The sequence below is a fragment of the Entelurus aequoreus genome, linkage group LG25 (assembly GCF_033978785.1).
Source record: "Entelurus aequoreus isolate RoL-2023_Sb linkage group LG25, RoL_Eaeq_v1.1, whole genome shotgun sequence".
NCBI classification, from domain to species: Eukaryota; Metazoa; Chordata; class Actinopteri; order Syngnathiformes; family Syngnathidae; genus Entelurus; species Entelurus aequoreus.
Window position 1 is genome coordinate 15,679,815 of NC_084755.1, and position 13,325 is coordinate 15,693,139.

The window sequence follows — 13,325 nt, forward strand, 5'->3', positions numbered from 1 at the left end:
TCGTATCGTTTTTTAACTGTGCTGAACTTCTTTTTAAGGCTGAGTAACAATTATTAACGTTGTTAAAAAACTAGTTAAGTCGTACGTACTTTTGCTGTCTTTGTTATATATTGTAAAGTCCCGACTGAGTGTCGTATCTTTTTTAACTGAGCTGAACTTCTTTTTATGCCTGAGTAACAATTATTAACGTTGTTAAAAAACTAGTAAAGTCGTACTTTTACTATCTTTGTTATTTATCGTAAAGTCCAGACTGAGTGTCATATCTTTTTTAACTGTGCTAAACTTCTTTTTACGCTTGAGTAACAATTATTAACGTTGTTAAAAAACTAGTAAAGTCGTACTTTTACTATCTTTGTTATTTATCGTAAAGTCCCGACTGAGTGTCGTATCTTTTTCAACTGTGCTGAACTTTTTTTTACGCCCGAGTAACAATTACTAATGTTGTTAAAAAACTAGTAAAGTCATACTTTTGCTGTCTTTGTTATTTATCGTAAAGTCCCGACTGAGTGTTGTATCTTTTTTAACTGTGCTGAACTTCTTTTTACGGCTGAGTAACAACTACTAATGTTGTTAAAATACTAGTAAAGCCGTACTTTTACTGTCTTTGTTATTTATCGTAAAGTCCCGACTGAGTGTTGCCGACTGAGTGTTGTATCTTTTTTAACTGAGCTGAACTTCTTTTTACGGCTGAGTAACAACTACTAATGTTGTTAAAAAACTAGTAAAGCCGTACTTTTACTGTCTTTGTTATTTATCGTAAAGTCCCGACTGAGTGTCGTATCTTTTTTAATTGTGCTGAACTTCTTTTTACACCTTAGTAAGAAATATTAACGTTGTTAAAAAGCTAGTAAAGTCGTACTTTTGCTGTCTTTGTTATTCATCGTAAAGTCCCGACTGAGTGTTGTATCTTTTTTAACTGTGCTGAACTTCTTTTTAAACTTAAGTAACAATTACTAACGTTGTTAAAAAACTAGTAAAGTCGGGCCAGTGTGTACAATACAGAGCTACGTGAACAAACTTTTCTGGAACTGTTGCAGCCGGTCGCCTCGTTTGACCTCCCGCGGACTCTACCTATTTGTAGATGGCGACAGGTGTGTTGCTTGTCTCCCTGGAGTCCCACCTGTGTCAAAGTAATTTTAGCTCAGGGGCAGCACAGAGGAAAATATCTATTCCCCAGATCATGGTATTATAACTTCAAAATAAAAACAACTTCAGTTTGTTTTACTTTGGCCAAAAGTAGAACAATCACATTCTGAAAATTTGAAAAATCCCCAATAATCTTCTTGACAAAACTTTTAAAGTTCTTAGGAAAAAACTGGTGCAGTTTCAAGAGCTCAATGATCTTAGACTTTGTCTGAGTGTCAATAAATACAGTACATAGTTGTACAAACCCCAAAACCAGTGAAGTTGGCACGTTGTGTATATCGTAAATAAAAACAGAATACAATGATTTGCAAATCCTTTTCAACCGATATTCAATAGACTGCAAAGACAAGATATTTAATGTTCAAACTGAATATAAGTTGAAAGGGATTTGCAAATCATTGTATTCTGTTTTTTTTTTTACAAATTACACAACGTGCCAACTTCACTGGTTTTGGGTTTTGTGTGTATCAAGGTCTTCACGTATTGTGCTAACTCAAGAAACTTGAAGAAACGGAGGTAGAAACCCTTCAACAGGGTTGAGTGATCCCCTGCGTTGACTTTTCTCCTTTTTGATGGAGATTTTTTTGGGAATGGCGGATGCTAAAAACCACTTGTTGGCAGCAAAACACGGAAAACAGCTTTTATGTTGCATTTGAGTCGAGGGGGAGGAGCTGCAGCCATGCTTCACTGCACTCGGCCCTATAAACCCTTCGCTTTCCCAACAGCATTGCTATTGTGACATCTAGTGAACACATTTAGAACAGCAGTTTATTTCATTTCAAATTGCATCTGGTTCTTATACAAACTCATCCCGCAGGCCTGATAAAACCTGTTCTGGCCGTTTGACAGCACTGCACGAGCAGCACTAATGGCTAGCTAAACAGAGTCTGGAGACCACACCGTCAACACATTTTCTCCATTTGATTTCAACCCCCTGCATCTGCGCATGTGTTTATATACGTGTGTGTGTGTGTGTGTGTGTGTGTGTGTGTGTGTGTGTGTGTGTGTGTGTGTGTGTGTGTGTGTGTGTGTGTGTGTGTGTGTGTGTGTGTGTGTGTGTGTGTGTGTGTGTGTGTGTGTGTGTGTGTGTGTGTGTGTGTGTGTGTGTGTGTGTGTGTGTGTGTGTGTATATATACACCATACTTGCCAACCCTCACGAATTTTCCGAGAGACTCCCGAATTTCAGTGCCTCTCCCGAAAATCTCCCGGGACAACCATTCTCCCGAATTTCTCCCGATTTTCCAGCCGGACAACAATAAACTGCCTCTAGCGTCCTCTCTTACCTGAAAAGGAGACTATTATATATGTCTCCGTTATCCATAGGTTTATCTATAACCCATAAAGTAGGCAGGCACGGAGCTATTTCTCAGCGTGTGTTTATTCCAGCCGGCACGTTAATACACTGACACACAACATCCGGATTCCCATCATGCATTGCTTCAAAACTACGGCAAGTAGTAACGGTCAGAGAAGCACAAGGCGGCGGCAACGCAGCCCAGTATTATGGGCCACCTTGCTAAATGGAGACCCGAGGGTGTAACATATGCCGAGACAAAGATGGCTATGCTGATAGCTGCAAGCAACATCCCGTTCTCATTTGCGGATGTTTTCAACAAATCCGTGAAGGATATGTTCCCGGATTCAGAGATCGCTCGCCAGTACTCATATGGCAGAACAAAGGCTGCTCAAATAGTGAAAGGTAAGTGTTTTTTTTTTTTTTTAAAGTAAGCAGCAAGTATAGTACAGTTAGTAGAACTGTGTTTTCATTACTGTGTATATATATATATATATATATATATATATATATATATATATATATATATATATATATATATATATATATATATATATATATATATATATATATATATATATATATATTTAGGGAGCGGCGTGGCGTAGTGGGTAGAGCAACCGTGCCAGAAACCTGAGGGTTGCAGGTTCGCTCCCCGCCTCTTACCATCCAAAAATCGCTGCCGTTGTGTCCTTGGGCAGGACACTTCACCCTTTGCCCCCGGTGCCGCTCACACCGGTGAAATGAATGATGAATGATAGGCGGTGGTCGGAGGGGCCGTAGGCGCAAATTGCAGCCACGCTTCCGTCAGTCTACCCCAGGGCAGCTGTGGCTACGAAAGTAGCTTACCACCACCAGGTGTGAATGATTGATGGGTTCAGAAAAACATGTAAAGCGACTTTGGGTACTTAGAAAAGCGCTATATAAATCCCAGGTATTATTATTATTATATAAGAAATACTTGAATTTCAGTGAATTCTAGCTATAAATATACTCCTCCCCCCTTAACGCCGCCCCCCCGGCCCCGCCCACCTCAAAGTGGAAAAGTGTTCTGTGGTCTGACGAGTCCACATTTCAAATTGTTTTTGGAAACTGTGGACGTCGTGTCCTCCGGACCAAAGAGGAAAAGAACCATCCGGATTGTTTTAGGCGCAAAGTTGAAAAGCCAGCATCTGTGATGGTATGGGGGTGTATTAGTGCCCAAGACATGGGTAACTTACACATCTGTGAAGGCGCAATTAATGCTGAAAGGTACATACAGGTTTTGGAGCAACATATGTTGCCATCCAAGCAACGTTACCATAGACGCCCCTGCTTATTTCAGCAAGACAATGCCAAGCCACGTGTTACATCAACGTGGCTTCATAGTAAAAGAGTGCGGGTACAAGACTGGCCTGCCTGTAGTCCAGACCTGTCTCCCATTGAAAATGTGTGGCGCATTATGAAGCCTAAAAAGGGACGGCGTGGCGAAGTTGGTAGAGTGGCTGTGCCAGCAATCGGAGTGTTGCTGGTTACTGGGGCGGTATAGCTCGGTTGGTAGAGTGGCCGTGCCAGCAACTTGAGGGTTCCAGGTTCGATCCCCGCTTCCGCCATCCTAGTCACTGCCGTTGTGTCCTTGGGCAAGACACTTCACCCGCCTGCTCCCAGTGCCACCCACACTGGTTTAAATGTAACTTAGATATTGGGTTTCACTATGTAAAGCGCTTTGAGTCACTAGAGAAAAAGCGCTATATAAATATAATTCACTTCACTTCACTTCACTACTGGGGTTCAATTCCCACCTTGTACCTTCCTAGTCACGTCCGTTGTGTCCTTGGGCAAGACACTTCACCCTTTGCCTCTGATGGCTGCTGGTTAGCGCCTTGCATGGCAGCTCCCGCCATCAGTGTGTGAATGTGTGTGTGAATGAGTAAATGTGGAAATACTGTCAAAGCGCTTTGAGTACCTTGAAGGTAGAAAAGCGCTATACAAGTATAACCCATTTATCATTTATTTATTTAAAATACCACAACGGAGACCCCCGGATCAAGCAAGAATAGGAAAGAATTCCACCTGAGAAGCTTAAAAAATGTGTCTTCTCAGTTCCCAAACGTTTACTGAGTGTTGTTAAAAGGAAAGGCCATGTAACACAGTGGTGAACATGCCCTTCCCCAACTACTTTGGCACATGTTGCAGCCATGAAATTCTAAGTTAATTATTATTTGCAAAAAAAAAAAAAAAAGTTTATGAGTTTGAACATCAAATATCTTGTTTGTAGTGCATTCAATTGAATATGGGTTGAAAAGGATTTGCAAATCATTGTATTCCGTTTATATTTACATCTAACACAATTTCCCAACTCATATGGAAACGGGGTTTTTATATATATATATATATATATATATATATATATATATATATATATATATATATATATATATATATATATATATATATATATATATATATATATATATATATATATATATATATATATCAGTGACATGCAGTCACTAGTGGCAGGGGAGGCACGGCCTCACCTGCCATCATGGAAAGAAAAACAATGTAAAAAGAAAAAAAATTGTATTAAATTGTTATATGTATCCAGTGATTATACTAAAGTTATTTTCCATTTAACTTCACCAGTTTTAGATTATTTTTATTTTCACATTTGTCGTTCAAATACTGAGAAGAGACGGTGCAGTGATCAGCAGCCAGTTGAGGCACGTCACTCAGTTGTGCCTCAACATGGAGTGCGCAATGACTCGGCTAACTGCTGGCCTGCTGTGCAGTGAGACCGTATTGCTATATGAATTATATTATACATTTCCATAGTTTAGTTAGCTGAGGTATATAATGTACAGTGTATTTTGTCAACAACTATATGTGTGTAACGTATTTCTTGTGCTGAGCAATCATAAAACTGCTGCGAAGACACACTGTGTGAGGCTCGCAGTAACCCCGCCTCCTTGTGCCGGTTAACACTCCCGCCGCAGAATGCACCCCTGACGGGAGCGCCACGCCAACCAAAGCCCACACCTAAACCCTCCACGTGCAAGACCGAATCCACCCAAAAAAAGTCAGTTAACAAGAAGCCGAAAAGTGCAAAAACAACAATGCTCGTGCCGGAGGAGCCGTGAACGACTGCAGGGACACAACATTAGGTACACCTGCAGACTGCAGCACGGATTTCATATTTCATTCATTCACAACTCCTCCAACACGAACACCACTGTTCCCGCACTTATAAGTAAAGGTAAGACCATAATAACGTTTTTTTAATTAAATGTGCTTTTTTGTGTGCTACAGTTTGTATGTGTAAAGTTAAAGTTAAGTTAAAGTACCAATGATTGTCACACACACACTAGGTGTGGTGAAATCTGTCCTCTGCATTTGACCCATCCCTTGATCACCCCCTGGGAGGTGAGGGGAGCAGTGGGCAACAGCAGCGCCGCGCCCGGGAATAATTTTTGGTGATTTAACCCCCAATTCCAACCCTTGATGCTGAGTGCCAAGCAGGGAAGAATGCTGGTATGAGCTTTTAAACATAACCCGTTAACTGCTGCCAATCAAATGGTGAATAAGATACTCTTTAGGGTTCATATGTTTGTAAATCTGACTGTGATGAAGTCAGTGCCTCACCAGTCATGAGCCTCGCCGCACGTCACTCATATATATATATATATATATATATATATATATATATATATATATATATATATATATATATATATATATATATATATATATATATATATATATATATATATATATAAAAGTTTACATACACTTGTAAAGAACATAATGTCATGGCTGTCTTGAGTTTCCAACAATTTCTACAACTCTTATTTTTTTTGTGATAGAGTGATTGGAGCACATACTTGTTGGTCACAAAAAACATTCATGAAGTTTGGTTCTTTTATGAATTTATTATGGGTCTACTGGAAATGTGACCAAATTTGCTGGGTCAAAAGTATACATACAGCAATGTTAATATTTTGTTACATGTCCCTTGGCAAGTTTCATTGCAATAAGGCGATTTTGGTAGCCATCCACAAGCGTCTGGCAAGCTTCTGCTTGAATTTTTGACCACTCTTCTTGACAAAATTGGTGCAGTTCAGCTAAATTTGTTGGTTTTCTGACATGGACTTGTTTCTTCAGCATTGTCCACACATTTAAGTCAAGACTTTGGGAAGGCCATTCTAAAACCTTAATTCTAGCCTGATTTAGCCATTCCTTTACCACTTTTGACATGTGTTTGGGGTCATTGTCCTTTTGCAACACCCAACTGCGCCCAAGACCCAACCTCCGGGCCGATGATTTTAGGTTCTCCTGAAGAATTTGGAGGAAGTCCTCCTTTTTCATTGTTCCATTTGAAGCACCAGTTCCATTGGCAGCAAAACAGGCCCAGAGCGTAATACTACCACCACCATGCTTGACGGTAGACATGGTGTTCCTGGGATTAAAGGCCTCACCTTTTCTCCTCCAAACGTATTGCTGGGTATTGTGGCCAAACAGCTAAATTTTTGTTTCATCTGACCACAGAACTTTCTGGTCTTATCTTTGTCCATGTAATGTCAGCATTGCGATGGCCTAAAAATGTATTTTTCAAAAATTTATTTTCATACAAACAAAAATAATAGTAACAATAGTTAATACAATTTTCATGATTCGGATGCGAATTTATTTTTTGGGCACCCCTACTATTTAGCATAAGACTAAAAGATGGAGAAGCAAGATTATCTCTGACATTTCTTGGTTCATACGCAGGCAACTGCGTGAGCGAACTGCCGCTGCAAGCTGGTGATGACGCGGGCCAAGTCCAGTGGGTCGACGTGGACTCATCCTTCCTACTCTACGCCAGTCATTCTCATCTGCTGCAGATGGTTGTCACTGAGAGGAACGCCCACTGGTAGCACCAACACAAGGAAGACATCTCAAAGTGTGTAGTCACTCAATGCAAGATATAACTCTTACTTTATTAGTAACTAACTCCTTCTTGACATATTAAAGTGTTTATACTCACACAATGCAAGATAGAACTCTTACTTTATTAATAACCAGCTCCTTCTTGACATCTAAAGTGGGTACTCACTCAATGCAAGATATATCTCTTCCTTTATTCATAACTAACTCCTTCTTGACATCTTAAAGTGTTTATACTCACTCAATGCAAGATATAACCTACTTTATTCATAACTAACTCCTTATTGACATCTCAAAGTGTTTACTCACTCAATGCAAGATATAACTCTTCCTTTATTCATAACTCACTCCTTATTGACATCTCAAAGTGTTTATACTCACTCAATGCAAGATATAACCTACTTTTTTCATAACTAACTTCTTATTGACATCTCAAAGTGTGTACTGATTCAATGCAAGATATAACTCTTCCTTTATTAATAACTCACTCCTTATTGACATCTTAAAGTGTGTACTCACTCAATGCAAGATATAATTATTCCATTATTAATAACTAACTCCTTATTGACATCTTAAAGTATTTATACTGACAAATGCAAGATATAACTCTTCCTTGATTCATAACTAACTCATTGACATCTTAAATTGTGTATACTCACACAATGCAAGATATAACTCTTCCGTTATTCATAACTAACTCCTTGACATTTTAAAGTGTGTATACTCACACAATAAAAAAGATATAACTCTTCCTTTATTCATCACTAACTCCTTATTGATATCTTAAAGTGTTTATACTCACTCAATGCAAGATATAACTCTTACTTTATTCATAACTAACTCCTTGACATCTTAAAGTGTTTATATTCACTCAATGTAGGATATATCTCTTAACAATGCTGTGCTAACGACGCCATTGAAGCTAACTTAGCAACGGGACCTCACAGAGCTATGCTAAAAACATTAGCTCTCCACCTACGCCAGCCAGCCCTCATCTACTCATCAACACCCGTGCTCACCTGCGTTCCAGCGATCGGCAGAAGGACAAAGGACTTCACCCGATGCGTTTGGCGGCCCGGAGACGTAGGAAGTCAAGGTGAGGTCGGCGGCTAGCGCGGCTAGCGCGGCTAGCGCTCCAACAAAGTCCTCCTGGTTGTGTTGCTGTAGTCCGCTGCTAATACACCGATCCCACCTACAACTGTCTTCTTTGCAGCCTTCATTGTTCATTAAACAAATTGCAAAAGATGTCCAGAATACTGTGGAATTATGAAATGAAAACAGAGCTTTTTGTATAGGATTCTACGGGTACCATAACTTCCGTTACTCTGACTTCGTCACGCGCATACGTCATCATACCGCAACGTTTCAGCCGGATATTTCCCGGGAAGTTTTAAATGTCACTTTATAAGTTAACCCGGCCGTATTGGCATGTGTTGCAATGTTAAGATTTCATCATTGATATATAAACTATCAGACTGCGTGGTCGGTAGTAGTGGCTTTCAGTAGGCCTTTAAAGTGTTTATACTGACACAATGCAAGATAAAACTCTTCTTTTATTAATAACTAACTCCTTATTGACATGTTAAAGTGTTTATACTGACACAATACAAGATATCACTTCCTTTATTCATAACTAACTCCTTATTGACAGCTTAAAGTCACACAAAGGCACCATTCCCAAATGATGTGGGCTTTATTGATAACCTCACTAACAACTTAAACGACGCCCTGCGCGAAACCATTGATAGTATAGCACCGCTAAAGCTAAAAGGGGCCCCTAAAAGGCGTACCCCATGGTTTACAGAAGAAACTAGAGCTCATAAATTATCATGTAGAAAGCTGGAACGCAAATGGCGCGCGACTAAACTTGAGGTTTTCCATCAAGCATGGAGTGATAGTTTAATAACTTATAAACGCATGCTTACCTTAGCTAAAGCTAAATATTGCTCAAATCTCATCCGCCTCAACAAAAACTATCCTAAATATTTGTTTAGTACGGTAGCATCGCTAACCCAGCAAGGGACTCCTCCCAGTAGCTCCACCCACTCGGCAGATGACTTTATGAATTTCTTTAATAAGAAAATGGTACCTCATGGTAAACTACCGGCCGGTGTCCCACCTTCCGTTTATTTCGAAAATCCTCGAAAAAATTGTTGCACAGCAGCTAAATGAACACTTAGCGTCTAACAATCTCTGTGAACACTTTCAATCCGGTTTCAGGGCAAATCACTCTACGGAGACAGCCCTCGCAAAAATGACTAATGATCTATTGCTAACAATGGATTCTGATGCGTCATCTATGTTGCTGCTTCTTGATCTTAGTGGTGCTTTCGATACGTCGATCATAATATTTTATTAGAGCGTATAAAAACACGTGTTGGTATGTCAGACTTAGCCTTGTCTTGGTTTAACTCTTATCTTACTGACAGAATGCAGTGCGTCTCCCATAACAATGTGACATCGGACTATGTTAAGGTAACGTGTGTAGTTCCCCAGGGTTTGGTTCTTGGCCCTGTAGTCTTGCTGCCGCTAGGCGACATCATACGCAAATACGGTGTTAGCTTTCACTGTTATGCTGATGACACCCAACTCTACATGCCCCTAAAGCTGACCAACACGCCGGATTGTAGACAGCTGGAGGCGTGTCTTAATGAAATTACACAATGGATGTCCGCTAACTTTTTGCAACTCAACGCCAAGAAAACGGAAATGCTGATTATCGGTCCTGCTAGACACCGACATCTATTTAATAATACCAGCTTAACATTTGACAACCAAACAATTACACAAGGCGACTCGGTAGAGAATCTGGGTATTATTTTCGACCCAACTCTCTCGTTTGAGTCACACATTAAGAGTGTTACTAAAACGGCCTTCTTTCATCTCCGTAAAATCGTTAAAATTCGTTCCATTTTGTCCACTAGCGACGCTGAGATCATTATTCATGCGTTCGTTACGTCTCGTCTCGATTACTGTAACGTATTATTTTCGGGTCTCTCTATGTCTAGCATTAAAAGATTACAGTTGGTACAAAATGCGGCTGCTAGACTTTTGACAAGAACAAGAAAGTTTGATCATATTACGCCTATACTGGCTCACCTGCACTGGCTTCCTGTGCACTTAAGATGTGGCGTTTAAGGCATAAAATACTACACAGTCTAACTCCATCCTATCTTGCCGATTGTATTGTACCATATGTCCCGGCAAGAAATCTGCGTTCAAAGAACTCCGGCTTATTAGTGATTCCCAGAGCCCAAAAAAATTCTGCGGGCTATAGAGCGTTTTCTATTCGGGCTCCAGTACTATGGAATGCCCTCCCGGTAACAGTTAGAGATGCTACCTCAGTAGAAGGGTCATTTTTTTTATATGGTGCCTTTTGCGTCCCCAGTATAAATCATGTCATATTTTCTCAAAATATTTACAATTGCTCATTCCATTAGTTTCTTTGTGTATGGTAAATTGTTGTCTATCATAAATACAGTGATATGGGCTTCAAACATTAGAATATATATTTTTTAAAGCTTTTGTTAAAGTTCTATTATGCGATTTTGCCATGTCCCTGGTGCTGTTTATTCAACTTTAATCTAGAAAATAACAAATAAAAACATATATTTTTAATTTTTTTTTGTTATGATATAATTATCATAGACAAGCTCTCTTTAGTCATATGGTGTATATTATCAAAATCGTAAAAAGAATTACAAAAAAATAAGGTTCTATGTCTGTCCCTGTGGTCGCTGTCCACTCTGTTAAGTTGCGTTACTGTCCCTTTAAGAAAACAACCACATTTGTCAGTGACATCATTCTCATCAGGTAACATCACACCAGTGGCGGGAAACTCAACTCTGGTAAGCTGTGTGGTTTTTTAGCTCTCTTACTATCTGATGTTGATGTTTTTATGAAGTGAATTTAATGTGGTTGAACATAACGTGTCCACTCTGTTAGGCCTAAATAATAAGGAGATCAATCAAATTGAAATTTTTCAAAACATGTTTGTGTGAAATTATAGATTTCTTATCAATTATTCAAGTCCATGCTAGCTGTTATGTTAACACAGGCAGGCTGAAGGCTAACTTTAGCTCAAAATGTCCACCGTGTTAGTGTCCACCGTGTTAGCCTCATTCAACTAACACGGTGGACATCAACCTAACAGAGTGGACATGTATATAGTAATGTTGACTTATCACAATGTATATGTAGTGCTATTATGCATTCAACAGCAGTTTCTTTCATAATTCTTGGTTAATCATCACTGCTGTTGCAAAATATCATATACAGCAAATACATTGGTGTTAAAAGTACAGTGTTAATGCTTTTCAGTGTGAAGTGTTACGATTTCAGTGGTAAATTCAGCATGTTCTCTCACCAACTCACAGCAGAAGCAGCATAGTATAACGGATAAGGATGCAGGTTGGCATGTGGGAGATTCCGGTTCAAATCCACCCTACAGCAATCATTCATTTTAAATTTAAACTAAATTTGATTATAATTAATTTTAGTGTAAATATAACGTTTTAGTGTTACAATGCCGGGTGTTAAATCAGCTTAAATGTGGTGTTAAATCTAGACACCTTTCGGTGTTAATTGTATTTTAACACACTACAGTGTGGATGCATATAGACACTTTGCTGGTGTTAAAATTAACACTGTGGTTGTTAATTTAACAATGGAGATTTTGCAAACACTACATGCTGTTATGCATATGTCCTTAACAGAGTGGACATATCCCGTGTGTCACCTCTCATTAATATAGCTAAATATACTATGATTTAGGTGCCTGAGTTCGACCAATATGTTTTTCAGCAAGTTACATATGTCATGTATACAATAGAACATAAAAATATTGGTAAATCAACTATTTATTTTTTACAAGTTATGAAGTCCAAATGGCACCCTATAAAAAAAACGACCCAGAAGCATTTAAGTCCCATCTTAAAACTCATTTGTATACTCTAGCCTTTAAATAGACCCCCTTTTTAGACCAGTTGATCTGCCGTTTCTTTTCTTTTCTCCTCTGCCCCCTCTCCCTTGTGGAGGGGGGGGGGGGGGGGCACAGGTCCGGTGGCCATGGATGAAGTGCTGACTGTCCAGAGTCGGGACCCGGGGTGGACCACTCGCCTGTGCATCGGTTGGGGACATCTCTGCGCGGCTGACGTCTCAGCTTGGGATGGTCTCCTGCTGGTCCCACTATGGACTGGACTCTCACTATTATGTTTGATTCACTATGGACTGGACTTTCACAATGTTATGCTAGACTCACTCGACATCCATTGCATCCGGTCTCCCCTGGGTTGTGGGGGGGGGGGTCACCCACATCTGCGTCCTCTCCAAGGTTTCTCATAGTCATTCACATTGACATCCCACTGGGTTGTGAGTTTTTCCTTGCCCTTATGTGGGCTCTGAACCGAGGATGTCGTTGTGGCTTGTGCAGCCCTTTGAGACACTTGTGATTTAGGGCTATATAAATAAACATTGATTGATTGATTGATGACAATGCAAGAAATAACTCCTCCTTTCTTTTTTTCTTTTTTTTGTCCTGTTCAGCTTCTCAGGCAAATCATATAGTTGATGTAGATGCCCATATCGGCTGTTCAGATTTACTTTACAAAAGAGAAGTGTAGGATACTTCTCTTGTTGCCTTATTTGTATTTGACTTTATTAAATGTATTTATATTATCATTTGGTGTAGCCGGGCCGGAGCAGGAGAGGATAGAAAGAGAAAAAAAGGAAGACAGAGGGGGAAATTGTGGGGACAAGAGGGGGATAGACAGAGAGACAAAAACAACAACAACTACAATAGAGCAGCATCAGCAAATACGATATGTACAAATAAGATGGTAAAAGTGATAGCAAAGAAGCAGTTAGCCAAATAAATAATAATACAGAAATGACAAAGAGCATTATTACACTACAAATTGAGCAATACAAATACCAATAGAAATAGCGCTATTGATAATGAACAATACCAATAATTTACCTC

At 39.5% G+C, this 13,325-nt stretch overlaps 1 protein-coding gene across 3 annotated transcripts in view; it reads left to right on the forward strand.

Annotated features, from left to right (window-relative positions):
- Positions 1–8,511, forward strand: part of nudt9 (nudix (nucleoside diphosphate linked moiety X)-type motif 9) — a 42,980-nt gene extending 34,469 nt beyond the window's left edge. The window contains exons 8-9 of one of the 3 annotated variants that reach the window (XM_062037316.1): positions 7,190–7,361; positions 8,376–8,511. In XM_062037316.1, coding sequence (XP_061893300.1) covers positions 7,190–7,335 — 146 coding nt within the window. In that variant the 3' untranslated portion in view covers positions 7,336–7,361; positions 8,376–8,511. Of the gene's footprint in view, positions 1–7,189; positions 8,167–8,375 lie in introns of those variants that run through there. The other 2 variants (XM_062037317.1, XM_062037315.1) reach the window with 2 other exon arrangements.
- The last annotated feature ends 4,814 nt before the right edge of the window (positions 8,512–13,325 follow it).